At 47.0% G+C, this 25,561-nt stretch overlaps 1 protein-coding gene and 1 long non-coding RNA gene across 2 annotated transcripts; both read right to left on the bottom strand.

Moving 5' to 3' along the window:
* Positions 1 to 223: 223 nt before the first annotated feature.
* Positions 224 to 7,246, bottom strand: LOC127603763 (protein L-Myc-1b-like). The gene is made up of 3 exons (XM_052070359.1): positions 7,000 to 7,246; positions 5,717 to 6,398; positions 224 to 3,175 (listed from the first exon to the last, which is right to left on the bottom strand). The coding sequence occupies exons 2-3, from the start codon at positions 6,354 to 6,356 to the stop codon at positions 2,193 to 2,195; spliced, it is 1,623 nt and encodes a 540-aa protein (XP_051926319.1). The 5' UTR covers positions 6,357 to 6,398; positions 7,000 to 7,246; the 3' UTR covers positions 224 to 2,192.
* Positions 7,247 to 15,468: 8,222 nt separating this feature from the next.
* LOC127603808 (uncharacterized) lies at positions 15,469 to 19,449 on the bottom strand. Its single transcript, XR_007963130.1, has 2 exons — positions 18,967 to 19,449; positions 15,469 to 16,597 (listed from the first exon to the last, which is right to left on the bottom strand). It is a non-coding gene; the product is annotated as an uncharacterized LOC127603808 (long non-coding RNA).
* Positions 19,450 to 25,561: the final 6,112 nt, after the last annotated feature.

Raw genomic sequence — 25,561 nt, 5'->3', positions numbered from 1 at the left:
CGCGTAACTGGCAGCCGTTGACATGGTAACGGTTCATTTGAAGTAGTGAGCGTTTCAAATTGGTCTCACAATGGGAAATCTGCGAACAATTATCGAAAGATCAGCCAAGTGTAATTTCATTAAATAGTTTGGTCTTATTTAATAAGTGATCAATTTATTGTGAATAAATTACAAAACCTGTATAAAACATTTACACATGAAATAAGACAAAAAGTTCCGAACATGATGTCAAACAAATTTATTGATTTTCTGACTCTTCATACATATAGGCTTATGAGGTACAGAAAAAAAAGTGCTGAAACAAGGCTCCATAAATCGCCAACGGCAAATGTATTAGAACTGGCAACAGATACAAATCGAACATTTAAATATGCGACGAGGCCTCAGACAAGAAAACGAGGAGCAACTGGTGGTTTGCACTGAACTGATGAGCGGAACACTGTGGAAAAGCTGTGAATCATTGTTTCGGGGGAGTGGGGGCTCCTGAGGTTGTTACATACAGTGGGATAAAGCTATTCCTGAGTGCTGGCGGGAACACAACATGCTACTCGGAGATATTTTAAGTTGCTTCTTTAGTGCGGGGGAGCAGCGAGCATGCAAAAAGCAATAGCATTAGGATCATTAAGAGGCTTCTTTTCCCACCAAGATGGTGCTACAGCTCCGGGGGCTTTTAATCACACAAATACCTGTCCACAGTCAGCACACAACCAACCACCAGGAAGGCCCCTGTCAGCTACGTTAACAAAAAACAGCTCACACTGAACACCGCACTGTAGGAAAATATAGTATCAAACTTTGGTGTTTAGTGACCGTTTTTTTTTTAGCTCAAGACACAAAACGCAAACAAGGAGGCATTGCTGTGTGACAAAGTGATCCATATTCAATGCTCTGTTTTATTATTTCCTTTTACTAACAAACAGCAAACATAGAAACTTTGAGTTATCGTTGGAAAAAAAAACGCCAGTAAGTTTTAAGATGCAAATTGATGGAGATGAAAGAAAACAAAAAAATAGAATGAGTGGAGTACACAGCTCTGGTTTGGTTCGGAAGGGACTGTACAGAAATGGGTTACTATGTACACATAACGGGATGGCATGCAAATTTCAAAAGGCTTCTTCTGGAGGCAACCACGGCTGACAAAAGAAACATTTACAAATAGAATTAGACAGCGAGAAAAAAAAAAAGAAAATCGAGATATACAGTGGGTTTCAATTCCCCAAAATGAATGACGATCCGACTAAGCGAAGCCATTCTCATAGGAATTTCTTTTGGTTGATATACTGAAGCCGACATTCACCTTTTGGCCTGCTTCCCATGGTACAATCATTATATATAGTTGAAATTATTCTCGTTGGGAATGGGGGGAGGGGTTAGATGGCACAAAAAGGTGCAGAAAGAAGTTAACTTATCAAGGGGGTGTCCTTCAGTCTGTCTGGATCAGACATCACATGGAGCCCCCCTCTACAATACTTCAGTGTCAATTAGCATGGGGGGGGGGGGGGATAACACACACCCCAAAAACAGGGATATTGGCTTTTTGAATCAACCGAAAATGTTAATTTGAAATCCCCAAAACCATCCACTGGTAAATTACTTTCTGCACAACGTGTCCCTCTCGAACAAGCCAAAATGGCGACATTACCGACAGGATGAGAATTTCCAAGGATGCCCACTTCTGCCTTTCTTTGAATCCTCCCACCTCCACTATCCCCCTGACAGCCAGTTTGAAGGATCATAACGGCAACTTTTCATCAATTTAGGCGTTTTTGTGCACTGATGAAAATGACTGTTGAGATACTAGTTCCAACTGAACCAGGAAATTCATCAGTGGATGCCGTTCAGCTTCTTTGAGACAGAGACTGGAAAAGTCACAGAAGGGCAGAGGTGGACGTTCTTGGAAACATATAGAACAAAACCCATTTGGGAGAATCGCCAATCGGCCGATTACGCTAAACAGTTGGACATATGGGTTTAAAAGTTCAAATGAATTTCGGCTCATCCTGAAATTTCACTCCAAAGGCTGATATCCCGAACTTTTTGTTAGCAGTGTATGGAGATCACCAAAGACTTGTGTAGTCCTTGCCTTGCTTGTCTATCAAGCTAAATGTGCAAATAACTACCTTCCAAAAAAAAAAGAAAAAAAAAAAGAAAATCCACCCGCACAATTCCAACATTTTCAGTTCCGGGAGCGTTCAGGATCGCCTGAGCTGCGCCAGCCGCTGCAGCAGCTGCGCTTGCTTGGCTTTGAGCTGCTTCCGCTCATGAGCCTGCTGCCGTTCACATGCGTGCAGCTGCCGCAGGTACTCAGTGGCCCGCGTCAAGATGGTCGCCTTAGACGTCTTGGCGCAGTCGGCCAAGCCGGGGATCTCGTCCCGCAGCAACAGAAAGCGCGAGCGCAAGTCGTTGCGGCGCTTGCGCTCCAGGTAGTTGTGGGTCTTGCGTCGGTCCGTGTCCTCGCAGTCCGACGACTGGGGGCTGGAGAGCGGCGGCGGCGGGGAGGAGGAGGAGGAGGAGGACGACGACGACGAGCAGTGGGGCGACGACGGCGACGCGGGGGAAGTGGGGGACAAGGCGCCGAGCTCGGGAGACTCCGAACGGGCCCCGGCCACGATCGCATGAGACCGCTTGCAATCAAACTTGGAGGGGGCGTGGCCTAGCCGGGGTTGGTGGTAATGCTGACTCGGCTGATGGTGCGCCGGAGCGGAGGCTTCATGTCGGATCCTTTTACGGGGCGGCAGCTCCGCGGACGATGGCGACGCGGGGGAAGAGGGGGATAAGGCGCCGAGGTCGGGAGACTCCGAACGGGCCCCGGCCACGATCGCATGAGACCGCCTGCAATCGAACTTGGAGGGGGCGTGGCCTAGTCGGGGTTGGTGGTAATGCTGACTCGGCTGATGGTGCGCCGGGGCCGAGGCTTCGTGTCGGATCCTTTTACGGGGCTGCAGCTCCGCGGACGATGGCGGCAGCGTGTCCGGTGACGGGGCGGCGTAGTTGTGCTGCTGTTGATGGATGGAGATGTGGAACCGCTTCATGCCGGGGTCCAGCGGGTCCACTGGCACCGTTATGGTCGCGGGTTTGCGGCCGTTGACCAGCCGGCGGGGTTTGCGTTGTTGCTTGTGCTCCACGGTCACCACGTCGATCTCTTCTTCGTCCTCGTCTTGGTCGTCCTCATCATCTAGGATGCCAGACAACAAAATTTACGCGGTGAACCCCCACCTGGTTGCGGTTCTCCATCAACAAATTCATGTCCAAAGAAACGACATAAAAACAACCAAGATTTAGTTCCAGTGATTATTGCTTTTTTTTTTTTTTCCTCGTCCATCCCTTCTTCTTGCCCAGAATTGGCCTCAAACAGAATTGTGTAAACTCCATAGACCAACTCCCAGCCCGGGGCCGGCGCTGTTCAGTCCGAGGCCACCCCAATGACACAATTGGCGCCACGGCGTGTTGAATGGAGGAATGCAGCAACAAGTCCCCTTTGTGACATTCCACGCACCATTATGCACGGTCTAATTTCAACATCACATGCTCGCCTACATACCGAGGCTCAGTCTGATGGGTTCAGCGAGTGGAAATAGGGGGGTGGGGGGGGTTCTCCACTTAGAGGAGCATTGCTCGACTTCATTATGTGAAGATGACTTTTTAATTTCTTGTTTGCAAATAGGCCATAATTCATCCAACTCAAATGTGAAATTAACCATGAAAAATCTTTTTTTTTAAATCCTTTTTATGAAAATGTGTCTGTGAGCGAGTATTTCTAAATGTCCTCCCTACTGTTATGCAACAAATTAAAATACACTTTGGCCTTGACTTGATATCTCCGCTGGCCTAAAATCCAGAGCCCCTTTCAAGCTGTCTGCAGTGTCAAAACACTATCACAGGGGTGGCCAACCCGCGGCTCCCGGGCTCTCACACGACAAGCGTCGAAAACGCCTCGGCAGCGGAACGTACTCCATCAACCTATCCTCAATCCCGTTACTTGATTGACATCGAGAGCAACCAATCAGATGACTGCATCACCGCTCATGCGCAAACAACGGCGCTAAGTGCTAAGCTAGTCAGCGAATTACCTCTGATTTTAAGGCAGGGGTGCCCAATACGTCGATCAGAATCGACCGGGAGCCAGTGAACTGGTCCCAAGTCGACCACAAGGGGTGGGAGGAGGAAATGCATGGGGGAAAAAAAAAGATTTGTTTGTTTGTATCTTGAGCTTTCATTCATTTTTCGGCCCGTTTCGACTGTTGCTCATCGTGGTGTGCGTGCATATGTGCGCGAGTGTACTGGTGGGCACCCTCTTTTGTGTGTGTGTGTGTGCGCGATCGGGGCGTTCGTGAGAAGTTGGTCGCACACACAAAAAAGTGTGTGTGTGTGTGTGTGTGTGTGCGCGCACTATGTTGAGGTGAGTTGAAGAGCTAAACGTAGTGCTTTGATGCCATCTATAGGCAGTTAAAACTTCTTGAGGATGCGTCAAATACTGCTTTTTGCTGCAGTATTTGGTGCAGGTCTTGATCCATTTTAGACATTTATTATTTTTATTTATTCAATTATTATTTTCTAATGTAAAAATGGCGTTTCCACCCTCCCTGCTGCATTTAGGACCTATCGAGTTGGCGTCAAGCGCAAGACGGCACCGCAGAGGTGCGCTGCCGTAGTCATAAGTCAGTCAGGAATGGGGGGGAGGGGGGGGGGCAGCAGCTGGTCCGCTGGCGCTGGGCCAGGCGGCAGATGTTCAAATGGGCGTGTCACTCCTTGGAGCATGTGTTGCATGCACCAAGGTAACGCATTGCAGTCATGTGCCGGGCATTCATTTTTCTTTCTAGCGCGAGCAGAGCAGCAAAGCCAAATATTGACTCCAGGCACAGACTCATCATAAACGTTCCATACACATACAAAAATCAAGCTTCCATGTTGAGAGATGCTGTCAAAGGCAACATAAACCTAACAATGTTTAGTGTAAAAGATGTGCTCCACTCATAGTTTGGTTACCTTATTTAGCTCGAGGAGTTAAAAATTAAACATGCATGGAGCACAGTTCCACATCAATACAAAGTACAACTTAGATGAAAAGCTTACATTTGCTGGATGGAGCACCTTTCAAGGGACATTTACAAAAAGTGGCTCTCGTTGGATTTTATGGAGGAGGTGCACCTAATGATGTAAAAACCTTTCTTGTGGTACAAAATCAGTGTTATATAATTTTTTCCCCCCTATTGAAACCACATGAATGTGTCTCAGCTCCATCATATTTTTAGAGTCACGTAAAATAGCACTGTAGTGTCAAATATAAATGCTAAACTGAAAAAAAAAAAAGACGGAAAGAAAAATGGGACCACAAAAAGTCTAAGCCGAACATCACACACACATTGTACAGTACTACTACAATGTGTTGTTGTGTGCCTTTCAGGGGCGGGGCCTAGGAAGGAGTTGCTGCAGACACCCGCCCCTAGGCGGCGGCAGCACATTTCACAACATCAGGCCAGCATCCATTCACATTGGCTTCCTTGCAATGGAAGGACAATGTCAGTTGCTGTCAGTAACGCGCCGTTGACTTTGTAGCTGGTTCGCCAGTTGCCAATAAACTCCAAGAAATGACGATGCATGAGGTGCGGTCTCGTTTTCCTACATTAGACTGAGCTAATTGCATTTTCGTTGACTGCGATTCAAATGTGGAAAAAGGCGCAGTGTATTGGTGCAGGGTGTTGCTCGAAACACGAACCTGATGAGTTGGTGCGGGACTCCGACCCAGAAGAGATTTGCTTCTTGCAACCTCCGAAGGGGAAGGTGAGCACAGCGGCCGGGTCCACGCAATCCGCCACCAAACAACCCAGAGGCAGCGCGTCGGTGTGTACACCCTGCGCCCTCCCCGGTGACGTGCCGTTGACCACCTTGGTGGTGGCGGGGCCCCCCTTGGCCTGGCAGGGGTGGCAGCGCTCTCCCACCATCCTCTCCAGCTGCCAGCCTGTCGAGAAGCCGCTCCACATGCAGTCCTGGATAATGATGGAGCTCAGGTTCCCAACGGAGTCTGTGGCCGGGGTCACTTTGCAGGGGGGGTCCTGCTGCTGCTGTTGCTGTTCGTCCTCCTGACCCAGAAACTGCGACACCCACTCCAGCTTGTCCCCAAGTGTGGGGCACACCAGCCCGAACCTGCCCAACCCCTCCACAGTCCGGATGGGGGACATAGGTGGGGTGGGCACCAGCTCAAATTTCTTCCATATGTCCTCGCTGGGCGCCGTGGCCTTGAAGAAATCCTCCTCCGGGTTGTGATGGTCGTCATAGAAGTAGTGCTGGTAGTAGTCCAGGTGGTCCATGTCCCAGCTGTCATAACGGGGCGCAGTGGAGGAGCTGATGCCAAGCATAGAGGCAGTGACGGAGGGGGGGTCACTCCTTGTTCCCTCGGTCTGCAGAGAGAGAGGAGCACACTTTGATTGAATCCCATTCTTGTGAGTATAGGAAAAGAACTGAACCAAATTCTCACCCAATCAAAAATTGAACAATTGAACCCCATACTTGTACATCATATGCAATATAATCAAGACCTGGACCCCTTTCTCCAACATGCAATGCCGCCTCCGTCTGGCTTTCTCTTAAATTAAGTCATGCCAGAGAGTTAAGAGTTTTAAAAAAACACGCCTACCATGATTAGTCACAAGCCAATCACCGATAAGGCAAAAAGTTTTTTTCCCTAGCTGAGAACTTTCAAGTTTCGCAATGGAGTTTCATTGCATAACAATGTTTTATCGTAGTAGACGGTGGCAAAACAGAGAGTGGATGCTAAGAGGGAGGGGGCGGGTGGGGGCTGGTTGTTCAGCTAATCGGCAGAGATGATTAAATTAGATGGATCAATTAGCGCGCAAACTTGATACCCATTACGCTCATTTGATCAATTAATCAAATAAGAGCCCGATGTGCTCAGGCGCTGCCACTGGGGGCCTTCAATATCCGTCAGAATTATGACCATAATTGTGTTGTTGCCGAAATTGGTTTGTTTGTTTTTTTTACCTGCTATGCGCGTTGAAAATTCTGCGTGCTCCTTCATAGATCCCCCCGTAAGGCAAACGACCTCAGCAATGAGCATCAAACGGCGCATGCACACGGGTCGCTTCTTCTTCCAGTTCTTTTCTCTTCCGCCTGCGTTGTAAACAGTCTTCAAACAAATGCGCTGTGAAACTTGCCGCGGTTTCCGCGCGAGCTCCGCCCGCATTCACTTTCTTTTGCAGAATGGCGCGCAGTGTCATTTCCCGGGAAGGAACGCTTTCCTATTACGCATATAGGGCGGATCGTAGTAGAGAGGCCACGCCTACAATTTAAAGCGCCAGCACACCCCTCAAAACAAACGGAGAACTCATCCAGAAGCTTTTCGAAATTAGAGAAAGTTATTATAATTTAAGTGGTGCTAACCTATATAAAAAATCCAAAAACAAGCACAAACATCAAGCAAAGGAGTGTACCTAGTAGAGAAGGGCCTCACGTGAACTAGTAGAATTTTCTAATAATCACTCGTAGTACAAATAACATACAGATATCGATGTCCATCTTGAAAATACCTATAGTTCAACGTTATAGGGGTTGTTACTTAAATCAATTACGAGATATTTTATACACATTTTAATTGTTTTTTAACCTCATTCACAGTGACCTGGCCAGTTGATCCAAAAATGAAATTGTGGGATTTCATCCATCCATCCATCCATCTTCTACCGCTTATCCGGGGCCGGGTCGCGGGGGCAACAGCTTTAGCAGGGAAGCCCAGACTTCCCTCTCCCTAGCTACTTCTTCCAGCTCTCCCCGGGGGATCCCGAGGCGTTCCCAGGCCAGCTGGGTGACATAGTCTCTCCAGCGTGTCCTGGGTCTTCCTCGGGGTCTCCTCCCGGTGGGACATGCCCGGAACACCTCACCAGGGAGGCGTTCAGGAGGCATCCGAATCAGATGCCCAAGCCACCTCATCTGGCTCCTCTCGATGTGGAGGAGAAGCGGCTCGACTCCGAGCCCCTCCCGGATGACCGAGCTTCTCACCTTATCTCTAAGGGAGACCCCGGACACCCTGCGGAGAAAACTCATTTCGGCCGCTTGTATCCGGGATCTCGTTCTTTCGGTCACGACCCATAGCTCGTGACCATAGATGAGGGTTGGAACGTAGATCGACCGGTAAATTGAGAGCTTCGCCCTTTGGCTCAGCTCCTTCTTCACCACGACAGACCGATACAACGTCCGCATCACAGCAGACGCTGCACCGATCCGCCTGTCGATCTCTCGCTCCCTCCTGCCCTCACTCGTGAACAAGACCCCAAGATACTTAAACTCCTCCACTTGGGGCAAGATCTCCCCCCCGACCTGGAGGGGGCACTCCACCCTTTTCCGACTGAGGACCATGGTTTCAGATTTGGAGGTGCTGATTTTCATCCCAACCGCTTCACACTCGGCTGCGAAACGCTCCAGTGAGAGTTGGAGAGCCCTGTTTGAAGGAGCCAACAGCACCACATCATCTGCAAAAAGCAGGGATGCAATACTGAGGCCACCAAAACGGACCCCCTCAACGCTTCGGCTGCGCCTAGAGATTCTGTCCATGAAGGTTATGAACAGAATCGGTGACAAAGGGCAGCCTTGGCGGAGTCCTACCCTCACTGGAAACGATTCCGACTTACTGCCGGCAATGCGGACCAAACTCTGACATCGGTGGTATAGTGACCGAACAGCCCGTATCAGGGGGTTCGGTACTCCATACCCACGAAGCACCCCCCACAGAACTCCCCGAGGGACACGGTCAAACGCCTTCTCCAAGTCCACAAAACACATGTAGACTGGTTGGGCGAATTCCCACATACCCTCGAGAACCCTGCTAAGGGTGTAGAGCTGGTCCACTGTTCCACGGCCGGGACGAAAACCACACTGCTCCTCCTCAATCTGAGGCTCGACTTCCTGACGGACCCTCCTCTCCAGCACCCCTGAATAGACCTTACCAGGGAGGCTGAGGAGTGTGATCCCTCTGTAGTTGGAACACACCCTCCGGTCCCCCTTTTTAAAAAGAGGGACTACCACCCCGGTCTGCCAATCCAGAGGCACTCTCCCCGTTGACCACGCGATGTTGCAGAGGCGTGTCAACCAGGACAGCCCCACAACATCCAGAACCTTGAGGAACTCCGGGCGGATCTCATCCACCCCTGGGGCCTTGCCACCGAGGAGCTTTTTAACCACATCGGTGACTTCAACCACAGAGATAGGAGAGCCCACCTCAGAGTCCCCAGGCTCTGCTTCCTCCAAGGAAGGCATGTTGGTGGAGTTGAGGAGGTCTTCGAAGTACTCTGCCCACCGGTTCACAACGTCCCGAGTCGAAGTCAGCAGCGTCCCATCCCCACTGTACACAGTGTTCGTGGTGCACTGCTTCCCCTTCCTGAGACGTCGGATGGTGGACCAGAATTTCCTCGAAGCCGTCCGGAAGTCGGCTTCCATGGCCTCACCGAACTCTTCCCATGCTCGGGTTTTTGCCTCGGCGACCACCGAAGCTGCGTTCCGCTTGGCCAGTCGGTACCCGTCAGCTGCCTCTGGGGTCCCACAGGCCATAAAGGCTCGATAGGACTCCTTCTTCAGCTTGACGGCATCCCTTACTGCTGGTGTCCACCAGTGAGTACGAGGGTTGCCGCCACGACAGGCACCAACCACCTTACGGCCACAACTCAGATTGGCCGCCTCAACAATAGAGGCACGGAACATGGTCCACTCGGACTCAATGTCCCCCGTCTCCCCCGGAACATGGGAAAAGCTCTGTCGGAGGTGGGAGTTGAAACTCCTTCTGACAGGGGATTCCGCCAGACGCTCCCAACAAACCCTCACAATACGTTTGGGTCTGCCAGGACGGACCGGCATCTTCCCCCACCATCGGAGCCTACTCACCACCAGGTGATGATCAGTTGACAGCTCCGCCCCTCTCTTCACCCGAGTGTCCAGAACATGCGGCCGCAAATCCGATGACACGACCACAAGGTCGATCATCGAACTACGGCCTAGGGTGTCCTGGTGCCAAGTGCACACGTGGACACCCTTATGCTTGAACAAGGTGTTCGTTATGGACAGTCCGTGACGAGCACAGAAGTCCAATAACAAAACACCACTCGAGTTCTGATCGGGGGGGCCGTTCCTCCCAATCACGCCCCTCCAGGTCTCACTGTCATTGCCCACGTGAGCATTGAAGTCCCCCAGTAGAACAAGGGAGTCCCCAGCAGGAGTACTCTCCAGCACACCCTCCAAGGACTCCAAAAAGTGTGGGTATGCTGAGCTGCTGTTTGGTGCATATGCACAAACAACAGTCAGGACCCGTCCCCCCACCCGCAGGCGGAGGGATGCAACCCTCTCGTCCACCGGTGTGAACCCCAATGTACAGGCACTGAGCCGGGGGGCAATAAGTATGCCCACACCTGCTCTGCGCCTCTCACCGTGAGCAACTCCAGAGTGAAAGAGAGTCCAACCCCTCTCGAGAGGACTGGTACCAGAACCTAGGCTGTGTGTGGAGGCAAGTCCGACTATATCCAGTCGGAACTTCTCTGCCTCACACACCAGTTCGGGCTCCTTCCCCGCCAGAGAGGTGACATTCCATGTCCCAAGAGCAAGCTTCTGCAGCCGAGGATCGGACCGCCAGGGTCCCCGCCTTTGGCTGCCGCCCAGCTCGCATTGCACCCGACCCCTTTGACTCCTCCCACGGGTGGTGAGACCATGAGAAGGGGGACCCACGTTGCCTCTTCGGGCTGAGCCCGGCCGGGCCCCATGGGTGTAGGCCCGGCCACCAGGCGCTCGCCAACGAGCCCCACCTCCAGGCCTGGCTCCAGAGGGGGGCCCCGGTGACCCGCGTCCGGGCAAGGGAAACTGGATACCATCGATTTTATCTGTCATTAAGGGGCTTTGTGAGCCATGCTTTGTCTGGTCCCTCACCTAGGACCTGTTTGCCATGGGTGACCCTGCCAGGGGCATAAAGCCCCAGACAACTTAGCTCCTAGGATCATTGGGACACACAAACCCCTCCACCACGGTAAGGTGACGGCTCACGGAGAGGATTGTGGGATTTGAGCACACAAATTTGCCCAGCCCTGGTTCTATACTGAATAAGAAAGCCAATCCTATTGTGTTTTGAGTAGTTTCACAACCACATGTGGTTGCATGTCACAGTATGGAATCAATATTTAGTGGAAGCTGCATCGCCTTTCCCTTCAAATGGTGGCATGCATTCACAAAGCGCGTGTGTGAGTGTGTGTGTGTGTGTGTCCTCAACAGCTGTATGTAACAACTGCTGACATTTGTTTTTATTGCCACACGAAACCCTCAAAGTGAGTCACGGAACTTTGGCGCGCACCAACGTCTCCAGAAGGATGATTGGGAAATATCCCGTATATAACTTCTCCGACGAAGTTCATCAACAAGCAGACAGTAGGGAAATCCCGTCCTATGCATGTCTGCACATTTAAGCACCCCGGATCTCTTGTCATTGGTTCTCTGTTCCTCTTCTCGCCCTTCTTCTTTCTATCCACCCTGAGCTTTAATCCCGCCGTGACCCCTGATCAAAATGATCTCAACCCGACATGAAACCCTGAGACATTTGAGGTTGAGATACTTTGCTCTCAGGGGAGATATTGAACTAACCGAATGGAGAAACGCGCCCGCCAGCTCTCGCTTTCCCAGTCGGCAGCTCTTTTTTTTCCTGCTCAGACTCGCTTCTTTTTCTCCCTTTTATCTTGTGTGAAGCGCTTAATCGTCTCCCCCTTGATTATAGTTATCAGGACTAAATGGTGGTAATGTAAAGAGAAGTGTCTTCCAAATAGCTCATCTAAAAATAACTGTTGAGATGAATCAAGCAGGCAAGATTTTATGCGTTTACTTCTTTTTGACATTTTTGGTTCTTGCGCTTTGACTATGAAAACAACTCTGTTGCGAGACGATCTTGGTTTTTCGATTTATGTCATTTTTGTCCGATTTTCAATCTCGCGTCATGTGGCATCACCGCGGTAGGCCTATTTGGGGGCTTTATAAATTTCAAACGGCACGGCGTATCAAAAAGGTACTGATGCCTTCTATCCTCAATTAGTGGCCTCCGCTCTATTAGAAGCCCCACTTCAATGAGTCATAATATATATATATATATATATATATATATATATATATATATATGTTTTTTTATTACAGATGAATTTGTGGCGAGAAAGCAAAATAAATCACGGAGCATTCTTTCTTGACAATCGCTCCATGTTTTTCAGGTTTAAAAAAAAATAATAAACAAACACTGTATATCAAAAGCGGATAAAGGGTTACAGTGTGCTCTTCAATCTCTGGTTGTTGTGCGGCCAAGAGTTGCCAATCATTCATTCATTCATTCATCTTCCGTACCGCTGGATCCTCACTAGGGTCGCGGGGGGTGCTGGAGCCTATCCCAGCTGTCTCCGGGCAGTAGGCGGGGGACACCCTGAATCGGTTGCCAGCCAATCGCAGGGCACACAGAAACGAACAACCATTCGCACTCACACTCACACCTAGGGACAATTTAGAGTGTTCAATCAGCCTGCCACACATGTTTTTGGAATGTGGGAGGAAACCGGAGCACCCGGAGAAAACCCACGCAGGCCCGGGGAGAACATGCAAACTCCACACAGGGAGGCCGGAGCTGGAATCGAACCCGGTACCTCTGCACTGTGAAGCCGACGTGCTAACCACTGGACTACCGGGCCGCCACAATGGTATCAGAAGCTGTCTAATCAATCCCCCCACAATTTGGAAACGACTTGCAATTTTTTTTTTCCGCAGAAAAATAGTCACTGAAAAACATTTTTTCTCTTGATCATCGGGTTGTATTGTAAACATTTTTTTTCATGTCTCTTTTCTTAAAATATGCCCCTGTTGGAAAGACAAAACATCATCTAAATATTTGAGCAGCAGAATGATTGCGGTGATTCAAACTGAGCAATTACAGTTGCACAATGGGCCGTCAGTAATTTGTTGTGTGATGTTTTCGATTCCGAGCAGAAAAATCCAAATGAACCGATTTGCATGAATAAGAGAACAACAGCCGCATGTAATTAAACGGCGTATTGATTTTAATCAGTGGTGCAGCAAATTGACGGGAGGCTACCACCGGAATAATGATGGTGGGAAAAAAAAAGTTAATAAGAAGGCTAGCGTGTTTACCTGCAGCGCCTTGTTGAGGACGCTACGTCTCTACGGAGCAATCGACAGGTCACACCTCTCCATCCCGATCGTGAGTGACAGCCCATCCCGAATCACTGCCTGCTGTTGCTCAGTTCTTCTTGCCTTCCCTCTGCGTGACTTTCATCGCATTTTGGATAAAAATCAATCCGGGATTAAGGCGCTGTCAGCGGAGACCGGAGAAAGAAACAAGAGTGTGCATGGGAGAAAAGGGCAAAAAGTGTATTGGCGTGGATGAGAAAGTTGGTGAAGATTTATGCCGAATAATCAAACACCGAGAAGTTCAGAAGAACGCGGAGACGAGCGCAGAGGTGAACGAAAGGCTCCCTTGACGTGAGGGGGTGGGGGTAACCTAGCGACGGATCAGGGAGGTGAAGCGATAACGGTTCATGGGAGCAAACTTGAAGGAAACTATGCAATGACATCACTGATACTCGGCAGGGCAATGATATTGAGCATTCTTGAAGCACTGCACATGAAAAAAAAAACGCAATGCAAACATCCAGAAAAAAAAACCCCTCTGTGCTGCGTAAGAAGAACATGCAATTAAAACCTACACCACGACCATTACCCAATCAAAACTATCCATCAAGAAGTATAATCCAAAAATACGTACATGCTATATACAGCTCAAAAGTACCCAATTTTTGTCGCAGGCCACTTTGTAGTTACGTTTTACCTTGGCGGGCCGTTACGACATTGAAACCGAATAAATGTTTAACTATCTCTTTGCATAACTTGTACACAACCATTTGATGGATGGATAGTTTGGGAATCACTCAAGTCAGCTATTTGCTTAAATTAGGTTTAAAATGTCTTTTTTTTGGTGGAGAGTGGGGGGTGAAGATTCTCTTCAACTCTTACCAGTCACTTCAGCCTTCATTGGAGCTGTCACTGCTTCCTAAAACAGACAGTTGTTGTTTGTTCCATTATTGTTGAAGTGAGTGTAAAGAGGATTACTGCAAAAATTGCAACGTCATTTATGACGCATGACACTTTGATATTGCAGTCCAGATTTTAGCAAGGAGCACGCAATTTGACACACTAGACTTTCTTTCGCTGGCCAAATCAAATCATGTGGTGGGCCAGATCTGGCCCCCAGGCTTTTGACTTTGACACCTGTGCCATGTACAGTATGACATATACAATAAATACGTATAGCAGAGTACGGTACGGTACTGTGAAACGTCTACATACCCTTGCGGACTATAGCCTGGGTGTAAGATGTCCACATAAAATAGCCAGAGAAAGCCTACTAGAATATCCGAACTTTATTTGATCTTCATCAGCAGCAGTTCAAATGATTGCATGCATTTTTTTTTCACACAGCTACATCCAATTATAAGAGAACGTGTTGCCGAATTATTCTCGCCCACCCCTCTCCGCCCCCACACCGAGAAGTGCGAAAATCACTTGACTTCACCATGCCTTGAAGCTGAAAGTCTAAAATGAGATAGCGATTCAGTTTTGTCTGATTTTTATTTTTATTTTGAAATTAATCTTCTTAAATGTCATTTCCTGATTCAGACCCTCATGTCCTGACTCACTCCAAATGTACTCCTCAGTCGCTCTCTCTCGGTACACGATGTACCCCAATTTAACCAGAGGCAAATTGCGTTATAAAATGAAATATTGGATGCATAATCACCAGCTTCACCTGGAGACGTCTTCAGTCTTGGAGTCGACTGTTCTCACTTGCCTTTTGAACACAGTGCAATGTAGCCTTGACGCGCTGATAGAGAATCGTGAAGCAGTCGTTTATTATTATTTTTTTTTAAAACAACATTCCGACAAACACTTACTTGAGGGGACATCAATAAAATTGGCGTCGCATATCTACTCTGACTGAATGCTATGTCCTTTGGAGACATCACAATACACAAACACTTTTGATAATGTGATGCTTTTAACTACGTATCTTTGTTCCTAACATTTCTGACTGAATACAAACTCTTTAATGTGAAGTCAGTTGGAGGCCGGACTTTGGGATCCACCCCCAAACTCATTATCTGAAAATCAATCACTCCCCCCCCCCCCCCCCCACTGTGAGTTGAGCATGCTAATTTGCCGAGAGTCAAATGTAGCTTTGAGGGGCTGACGGAAATCCTATGATTTTGGCCTCTCGGTTTAAGACCGTCCTAAGTGGGGAAATAGCTCAAATAAAATCCGATATTTGGACAAATTGATTGATGGGGGTCGACAACTAACGTCAGGAGCCAGTCACCACAGGCTGTGGCGCAACCTCAGCAGCATAGATCGATACTTTCATTGAAAGAGGAGTTCAGAACATTCAGAGGATCACGCAGTTTATCGCTATATGTCAAACTCAACATAAAACAAAGAGAATTATATGAACAAACCACTGCTTAGCCCTGTGTTGAAAAAGACTGTTCCGCTTCATGCAAACAAACAATGCCAAACACCATAGACGGGATAGCTGGCATGTGATGCATGCTATAACCCTTTAAGTCACGGATGGACAATCGGTGGAGCAACACATGCAGACAGATAATAAAACAAGACTTGCAGGGATGTATTTTTTATCCTCTAAGAACGATAACTGCGGCTTCCTGAGGCCCACCACCACATCATCACCCCTCATTACAATTACTTTCACAACCGCGCACCCTGACATAATCGCACGGCCCGCCTAGACGGTTGGCAGCGGGCAGATGTGATAAGCGATTTGCCGCCGCTCCGTCAATTAGACGTTAACCGACTCGCCTCGTCTCGACTTTGCCGCGTCTAATTTGGACGCTGACGCTTTGTGATTCATATGGACTCTGCGACCGCGGATGAGACTGCGTGTGGTTTTCGCGGGCGCGAGTCAGGAGCTACGAATGAGAGCACATCGGACAGGAAGCTGGAGAGACCACAATCATCAGCTCATTTACATTTTATGACTGCTAATCATCCCCCGATGAGTCTCAGTTGTTTTCACAGCAAGACGTCACTTCGTGTCATCTAGAGTCCACAGTTTTTATAGTCTAGGCTTCCTCTTGTAATCAAACACAGCTGATAAAAACTGCAGACTCGTGCGACTTCTTTTCAAACAGCCTTCACTGCATCGCGACCTTCTGAGAGTGTCGAGCTCCCACCCACACAGACAATATTCCCCTTGCCATTTTGGGGGTCCTCACCTCGCGACAAAGCCTTTCTGATCCCTGTCACCTACTTCACAACACCCCCCCCCCCCCCCCCCCGCCATCTCTCCTTCTACGCAAACAGCCCACAATTGTTTCTCTCACACCGCCCAGCTGAAGAAGACACAATGCTGAGTGGAACAATAGCAACTCCTCCTCAAATGTGCTGGATTGTTGATGTGTCTTCTCCCGTTGTGTTTGAGGCGAATGTCCTTATGACGCTGCGGGCAGAAGGCCACTGTGTGAAGGAATTCGAGCCATTCCGGGAATCTTTCCTTCAAGACAAACAAAAACAGAGTCACGAAAATACATTCATTGCATCACATGTAACACGTTCCTGACACCACTTACGCTTCAGGCATGGCGTTGGAATAAATATGTTATATTACAATATAATACCAGCTACTATCCTATGATGTAGCCAATTTACAACAAGGCATATGCAGTTGTCCTCGATAGGGAAATTGGGTGAGAGACAAAGTGGAGGGCCAGAGAGGAGACAGGATGGAGGTGTTGAGCGACAAGGGAACAATGGGCACAACAACAGTTGTTTCAACAACAGCAATGGCCGCATGATGATTCGCAGTCACTTGAAATGTCATCCAAGCAGAAAAGTCAGAGTTGAGATTCAAACCCAGAAAATGTCTTGACCGTAATCCGAAATACATTCTCATCTCCTTCTTTCTTTTTTTCAGGCATTTTCACAGACTATTCGTTTTGAATTATTCTATATTTTGTTGTTATTGCTTTTGTTTGCGTTTTTTTTCTGTGAGATGTAAAAAAGTGTACGTAGTTGTTTTTTATAGTGGCAAAAGTGTATTCTATACGGGTCATTTGGTGCCGGGCCGTACAGAAAGAATAAATACCTTCTATTCCTTCAGTTTTATTCATTTCGGAATCAGAAAAATGTTTTATTTTGAAAAATTACAGAATTCTCTGTTATATCAGTCTACAATATGTCACTCTTGACGTAGGTGAATGCGCGCTTCTGGGTCACGTGACAGGAAATGAAATCCAGGAGCTTGCAAATTGAATTTTAAAAAAAACGTCTTAGAAAAGTTTTTTTCGGGAAGGGGAAAAGGCGCAGCCAGGAGTCAGAAGAGGAGCCTACGACTTTCAAGAAAGAGAAGGTATTTTTTTCTTTTTTGCCTTCGGGTCTCTGTTGTTTACTGGCGGCGATGCTGATGACTAAAAGAGTGACAGGTCGTAAGGACAACATCATGTATAGATTACGATCAGAAATAGTGGTGAATAAGGAGTGCAGTGAGATCCTCGGGTTACAATCTATAGAGTTAATTATTGGACTTCACTTTTAGTGGAAGTGTACTTCAAGCCCTCGGATACTGTATGCATGTTTGGTGCATGTCCGTTCTATTGCTGGGACGCCAGGAGTAGAGAGGAAAGCTCACATTTCCTCTGTTGTAACCGTCCCATCTTGGGGCAAGAAGGAAGCCAAAGTCATATCAAAGCAATAAAGGAGGTCTGAGGCAAATTATTGATTGACAAAATAACCGGCAGATGCGATCGTTGGCAAGCAAGTGAGCAGGCCTTGAGGGGAAGGGCTTTTTTGGTGGACTGTTATCTTTTGGCCTCAGGGGCTCTCTGTTGGGATGGGGTTGGGGGGGGGGGGGGACTTCAATTCCTTGGCCCTGTAGTGACAGATGTCACTCCCTTGTTTAAAAAAAAAAACATCACAAATTCAGCACTAATCGGCAGATGATACTGTAAGTGAGCAGGATCACCCCTCTTCAAAAAAAAAATGCAAGTGTTTATCTTGACAGCCTTTGAATATGTTCGGAATGTGCCCACAGCATGTCTTGGGCATTTTTTTCGGAAATTGTATCAAAAAAAAATCGATCTAAAATATATTATTCTGGGTTCCCTAACCTCGTCCAACTATCCACTTTCTGATCCGCTAATCCCTCCTAGCATCTGACTTTGGGCGAGAGGTGGGGACGGGATGCACCCTAAAATGGTCACTATCATAAAATCACTCATGAATCTGACGATACTTCCTTCATGCAGGCATCCTGGCTGAAAAAAATGTCTGTGTTAGCATTTTTTATGCACTGGTGCCTTACTCCTTTACGACTGCCCCCCCCTCCACACACGTGTGGGTTTCTACATGCATGTACACATGTTGCACACGTATGATTCTGTGTTGAGCGTGAGGCAGGTGATGAAGCATAACCCCCAGGGACATCTCGCATCAAGGGTGGCAAATCACGGTGATTGATCAGTCCTCTGCCCCGCCCGTCCTCATTCCAATCCAATCCTCCCCTTTGCCCTCGCCTCCCACGAAGCCCCCCACGCCCTTGGTGATCAATCACGCCGTCAATCACACAGGCAGCAATGACATTATTCAATACTTAACCCCCCCCCCCCCCCCCCCCATCCCCATGCCAAGGTTTATGATGACATAGACAAACTCTTCTTGGTCCCTGAAGTAATCATGCCGCACATGCTGATGCAGAACAGGGTGGAGGGGGTGTGAGGGGGCACACTGGACACACCTAATCACCTAATGAGCCTCATTAGTGAAGCATTTGTGAGTTACATGAATCATTCAAGTTGTCCTGTATGCCAACACGAGTGAATATGCAAGTGAACAAAACAAAGAGCAATATTATTTAAAAAGCGTCACCTTCTCATCTGTAGTTGCCATGGTTACCAGGTTCCGCGCCTTGGGAATTTTGGTGAGATGTAAATGACCGTACTGAAGGAGAAATATGCACAATGAATGCACTTGTCGAGATTGCACTTCAGGGGGCACTTACAGCAAACGCTAATCTGTGCAACTGTCAAATCTAACTGCAGCTCTACTTACCTTTTTGGATTTGATGATCGTCTTTCCTTGTCTGTATGGGGGTTCTGAATACATTAAGGAAATGCTAATTAAACAGAAACCCAGAAGGGCTCTGAGGTATGCAAAGTAAACATGGTGATAGCGGCATCTAGCGGTGATGCTGCACGCAAAATGGAATAAATTGCCAACAGATGAGAAGGCAGCCCCGAGTATAGGTCGCTGCGCTGTGGTCGAGAGAAATACAATCTAAACATATATTTTAAAAACGTGCTAGTTTTGGAATTAAAGCTAAAATGAAGATTTTTTGTGTGTGTGTCTATTTTTTTCCTTACAACTCAACTTTTCACACAACTTAAAACTCACTTCCAAAGATGTAATGTTCAAGATATTACAGTAGAGGGCAGCAGAATTGCGAGAAAGAAATGCATCAAGAAACCCGATTTCACAATTTTGGTTGCTCCCCATGACCTTTTCATTGACAAATAGTACAGTGCACATAAAGTAATCGATATATATAATAAAGATCACGACAAAGATGATAGCAATATACGTGAAACGTGCTAAAACTGTTCGACTATTTAATAAATTTGGCATCATTGATTGTTTGATTTTTTTTGTTTATCTGGAATGTGAATTTAAACTGACGACGCCATTTTAGATTATTCCACTGCCAGATTCGTTCTGATCACACAGATAACATCCATCCTTCCCTCCATTTTCCATCCCAGCTGACAACCTTCTGACGTAAACACTATTCAGTCTGCAATGAAGATAATGTGTGGAGAACTGTCCCCAGAAAAAAAAAACAAGCACAGGGAGAAAATGCAAGCTCCACACAGGAAGACCTGATCTGAAAAGCAGAAATTCTCAATTGTGAGGCAATCACCCGAACTACTAAACCACTGTGCTGCCTAACTGATCACAAGGCCTACATTACTTGAGTCTGTGTATCGAGGTCGGAAGGAACAGGAAGCAATAAACTAGCGTATCCTTCCATACAGATAAGGAGATGATTGCTAACGGTTTTAGATAACGCTTTATGACTAAAGATAAATAACGCTCTTGGATGGAAAATAACCAGAGATGGAGAAATGCCACTTTTTCTTAATTTTTAGTTATTTATTTGTGTGGTATGATGCTGTGAAAAAATTTGCTTGCACGTCAACTGGCATTGAACCTGTCAACTTTAAGTTTGTTGACTGTGGTCTCCATTGCACCGCCGGCTTTAAACATTGCACACACACACACACACACACACACACACACACACACACACACACACACACAGTGCACATGGTCATAGACTCATGTGCGTCACTGTTTCCATTCTGAGGATAAATAAATCCCGAGCACAACTGTACACAGTCAATGAGGGCAGGCCCAGCTGCTCTCGTCCCGCATTGAGTCACGTGACGAGTCGTTTAACACAATTTAGCAAGCTATCCGACACGAGACCACGACCTCATGAACATTTTTACACGTTACAAGACCATCAAGGAGCTCAAAGTCAGACCCATCTTCAAATGCCGGAGGTGACCTCCAGCTGAATCATTACCCAGGTGTACCGCGTGACCCTGGTGCTGAGCACAAGAGCCATTAAAAAAAAAAAAGGGAAAGGCATCTGAGTGTTATTACAGTTCAAGCACTGGCGTTTTCATGTTTTAAAAACCTACTTACCTCTAGCATTTTGGCTTTTAGGGTTGGCACTTTTTAAAATTGTGCATTAACTAATCTGTAATGTCCTTTCTGATACTGTTCTTTCCTGTGTTACACTAAGTTTCATTTGTGGTTCCATGTCTCAGTCCCCCCCAAAAAAGATTCCTTCGTAGTTGCACACTTGAGGTAACTCTTCAAACGCTCACCAAAGCATCGTCTGTTGCATAATGGGATGCACCTGTTGCGTTTCCCTTTGCAAGATTATTTCTCACCATTCTCCTGTTCCGATTCTTTTCCCACAGAGCGATCTTGGAAGTCAAGATCTCTGCAACCTCCCATCAAGACGTGAACCACGGACACCTACAGCACTATTGACAGTGAAAACACAGTTGAGGATATCATCTCAATAGGATGTGTTTGCTCTGCTCCAGACCGGGATCACGATCACCTTTTTTTATTGTGGTAGATGCTTTGCACACCTGCAGTGAAGAGGAACATCTTGCCCTGAGAGCGAGCTTGCCTTGTTTCAATCTTTTTTTTTTTGTTTTTATGTACCTGCACATTTCTCACTTTGCATACCAAAACAGCACAAAAGCCCCCCCCCCCGAGGCTCCATTTTCATTTGCGGACAGCCATTCAACTGTTCAGTAAATATAACACGGGCGATCTGACCGCAGTGAATTTCCGCGAGAGCCGAATGTTTGAAAATACCAACTTTGAAAGTGGTCACGGCAGCTTGGACCTTGGGTTTCTTTGTGTGCGTAGCGGTGTCGAGTTGTTGGCGGCGCGGCGGAAGGGGGTCATGACAGAGATGCGGCACACATACAGTGTCAACTGGTATCAGTACAAATAATTCGGGGTCAACCTGTGTGTTAATGTTTAACCCTTTCATATAATAAGCTGTCCACTGGAATAACCGCCATCCATAGAAGGGTTCAAGGAGGCATATCGGGCATTTTTAAGCAATTCCCTGGTTGCTAAATGACATATCTATGGCATGACTTGATCAGGCATCAAGAATTAAAACACATTTGACAGGTTGTATTTTTGTACCTGATATGATTGCAAAGCAGTTGAAAGTAAATCAACAGTGCTGCCGCTGGTTGCGGTCATGCCGTGCATTCCCTTCCGTTTCAGCTGCTTCAAGACCCGATGAATCAAAAAAAATAAAAAAATAAAATTGCATCGGATTATGATGTCATTTCATTGTTACTACTCTGCACTCAAAAAAAAAAAATCAAAAAGATTAGACAAAATGTAGATATCTCACCATTTTTTTTTGCCAGCCTGCAAAATGTTAACAACAGAAGGGGACATTCGGTACATTTGAAAATGTTCCATTGCCAAAGCCTCACAATAGCAAACCCGTGCGCTTCATGTTGCAACACATAAGTACAGTCCGACATGTGGAAGAATGTAAGTAAGTAGTTTTTTTTTTTTTCCTAAGGGAGTGGCCTTTGTCCCAACAGGCATAGCCATCACTGCAAAGCAACCAGTCCTTGTGCGCTGAATTTTGCATCAAGGTTGCCCAAAAATGTTCAGTGATACAATTTCCTTCCCGGGCTCAGATCCAGTACGAATTTCTGGAGGGCATATTTCACAAGTGCATTTCTATTTTTTTTTTCAGCTTATGTGACTGGTTTGTCAGTTGATGCTTTGTTTTCTCAACTCAGGTAAACGCGTCGACATATAACAAGCGAGTCCTTCTTTCCCCTTCAAATGCCCTCATGCAGTTTCTCCCATTGACTCTTTGTGTATGTCGCACTCCTCCCCTTTCCATCCCACCTATCGCTATGTATATCATGCAGCTGGGTCGACATGACGCATGCAGCCCATCAGGCGGCCCTCCGCCCCATCGCTTTTGCACGCGCCCTCGGACTGTGTTTGGCAACAAATACATGTGGACGTTACAGTTCACTCGCGCATAGAACAACACAGCATTGGTCATGAGGACTTTAAACAAGTGATGTCACAAGCCACTGGTGCTAAATGGTGTCCCTCAGTTTCCTTGAGGCAAAGGCCAAATCCACGGTTGTCACATTTGCGAGGTGGTGGTGGACCCCAAAAAGCAGGCAGGAGGGAGGAGTACTTGATGAATTATATTAAAACACAGAAAGTAAATTCAGAACAAAGTCCCAAGAATAAAACGAATCCAAAGTAACAAACAAAACCATGGCAGAAACTAAAAACTCTCAATAACAAAAACATGACTAAAGCTAAAGTCCTTTTCAAGCACTAATTACCTAATGACCAACAGGTGTGCAGCTGCAGGGGGAGCCCTTCGGTGCCACCTGTTGGTCCCAAACCGAATTATGACAACGGTATTAGCCACCGTTGTATCATCAAATTCAGCACCTTCCTTTTGGAATGAATGCGACGAGTAAAGAGATCCACGTGAAAGGACTTAGTTGGATAAATAAAGGGTCCCGATGGCCTTCATCATACAGTAGAGTGCAGTGGACTTGTCCTAGTATGGAATAAGAAGTTGATCGGGAGTATTGCAGTGGAAAAAGGAAGACCGAGAGCCAGAATCTAGTCAAGCAGGAGAGAAGCAGAACCAATCTGAAGGGTTACGCAACACTGGGGAGCAGTTGGGTGCTCCAGTCTTGGTGAGCAACTAGAAGCGGAATAACACCGAGCTCAGGACAGGTGAGCCTACCCACATGCCTTTCTAAACAAACACAGTGTAGCTAAGCCTCTGGTTAGCGGCCGTCATGGCTAGCAAGATAGTTTTTTGGCCGCACATCAATCAGGTGAGCTCATTCAAAGCGGCATCACACGGACATAAATATCAGTGAAGCAGGAAAATCAAATAGGGTGGTGCCAAGACAACTTCCACGGGGATTTAAACAGTCTCTACCAAGACTCAACTCATGAAGTCCAAGAAATAACAAGTGTTGTGGCGATTTTATAGCATTCATAAGTCAGGCAGATCAAACTGTCACTGTTGCATTTGAACTGTTGACACACTGCACTTGCCTTAAAAGATGAAAGATTGAAGCTGAAATTCAGAAGGGAGACCATTACAATGAAAGGTGCATGAGAATTGCAACGATAAGCTCTTATGTTCCTTTTTGGGGCATAGTGACTCGGCGACAGCATCTCCAATGGGATTCAGTTGTCTGCGGTGGTTGCAGTCTGTAGTTTGGCAAAATGTCTCGCAGACGGTGGAGTAATTTGTCTGAGCAAGTACGTGCGTTAATAAATCCAGTCGAAATATTGCGCAAGGAGCGCTGTGGCCTTATTTCCACTTTGCTTCAGAGGAGCAATGAGTTGATTATCTTGCCGCAATATTGGAATGATAACATGTAACATGTCGGGGCATTGCAAAGGCGCGCAATAGCCCGGAGCCGAAGAGGAGGAGAGCATCCACTCATTATCACCACTTCACTTATGCATCTGTCTGTTAAATGCAGCACGAATGAAAAACGTACGAATGTGACTTTAATTCAAGAAAGGCGTACCGCAATGAAGTACAGGTTCCCTGCGTTCATGGATCAGCAATGCCAGGTTGGTTTTCAACACAATCCGCTGCAGGCGATCAAACTTTATCTAAACCTGCAGCTTGTTGACGCGTTGAATGGCAGAACTCAGTCGAGGCTGAAAGCTTTCTTAAGTATTGCTTGCGTGTCAACCAACAAACAGACGCATCTTTCCAGTCGATAAAGCCAACATACAGTATGTTTGCGTAAAAGGAAGTGGCCTAGGAGTGTCAACATTGCACATTCATGTCTTCCCTATCTGCACACATACAGTAGCGGCTTGTGTGAACTGTAGTTAGACGCCGTCAAGTTCAAGGCATGTGTGCGCAGGCTAAATTGAGAACTTTGACGTGCTCTGCTTCTTGGCCAGAGCCAAGGAGGCTTTGCAAATAAATAGCCAAAAAAGAAACCACATGAGAAAAGCTGCTAATTTTTTTTTGACCAAGAATGTGGAATTTTTGAGGTTTCTGTTCAGCATTAAAGTCTTCTTTCTTTGACGAGTCACTTTGAACTGCGATAGTTGAAAAGAAACATGAGCGACCTTGTTTTTCTGGGACGTCTCTGCCACGTTGCAGGCAAATGCGCTTGCATACGCAGTTGAAGTTCAACCACCAAGTTTGCTTTTGCCTTTAAAGTGGACGAATGATTGGGAAATTGACTTTTTTAATTACTTGTGTAGAAATAGTTTGGGTTGTGGCTACTTTGCATGACTGAAGTGCTGCCGCCACAAATGAAAATTTGAACAATCAATGCTTGCTGATTGTTGCAAACGAGGCATTTCCAGAGAGGCAATGCTATGCGAGAAGCCATATCCTCTGCAAAAATGACACGTACTGTTGAATTTCATCTTTTTTTTCCATGGAAAATAAAGCTCACAGCAGTATTCTAAAACGAAGGGGGAAAGAAATTCACTGTTTCAACTTGCCTAGAGATGAAACGTGATGTTGCAGGGCACTATTTTCTCCATTGTAGGATTTTTGAGGTAGCAACAAAAAATAACACGATAAGCATTAAATGTTTCAAATATCAATTGTGCCCAAGAAACAAATATGTTGGCCAGTCAACTTATCATCTATACATTTATTTTCTTATCGATCATGAGCCATTCATCCCTTTGTGTTGATTACGGTCACCGGTGAGCTCCGGAGTCTACTCAGCGCTAACTTTGATTATCGGATCAGAAGGGAAATCGACTACTCATCCGTTCTGATAGATTGGATCCCGCACCCACAGCGTCTGCACAAATGCAAGATCACGGGCAGAGAAGCAACCGCCCGGCAGTTCCAACATGGCAC

This window comes from Hippocampus zosterae, chromosome 7 (assembly GCF_025434085.1).
Source record: "Hippocampus zosterae strain Florida chromosome 7, ASM2543408v3, whole genome shotgun sequence".
In the NCBI taxonomy this organism is placed as follows: Eukaryota; Metazoa; Chordata; class Actinopteri; order Syngnathiformes; family Syngnathidae; genus Hippocampus; species Hippocampus zosterae.
This window is presented reverse-complemented; position numbering and strand designations above follow the sequence as displayed.

Excerpts from the sequence above, each read along its gene's own strand:
- LOC127603763 (XM_052070359.1), bottom strand. The coding sequence starts at position 6,356 with ATGCTTGGCATCAGCTCCTCCACTGCGCCCCGTTATGACAGCTGGGAC. Across the intron at positions 3,176-5,716 it reads GTCCCGCACCAACTCATCAG|ATGATGAGGACGACCAAGAC; the intron begins GTTCGTGTTTCG and ends CTGGCATCCTAG.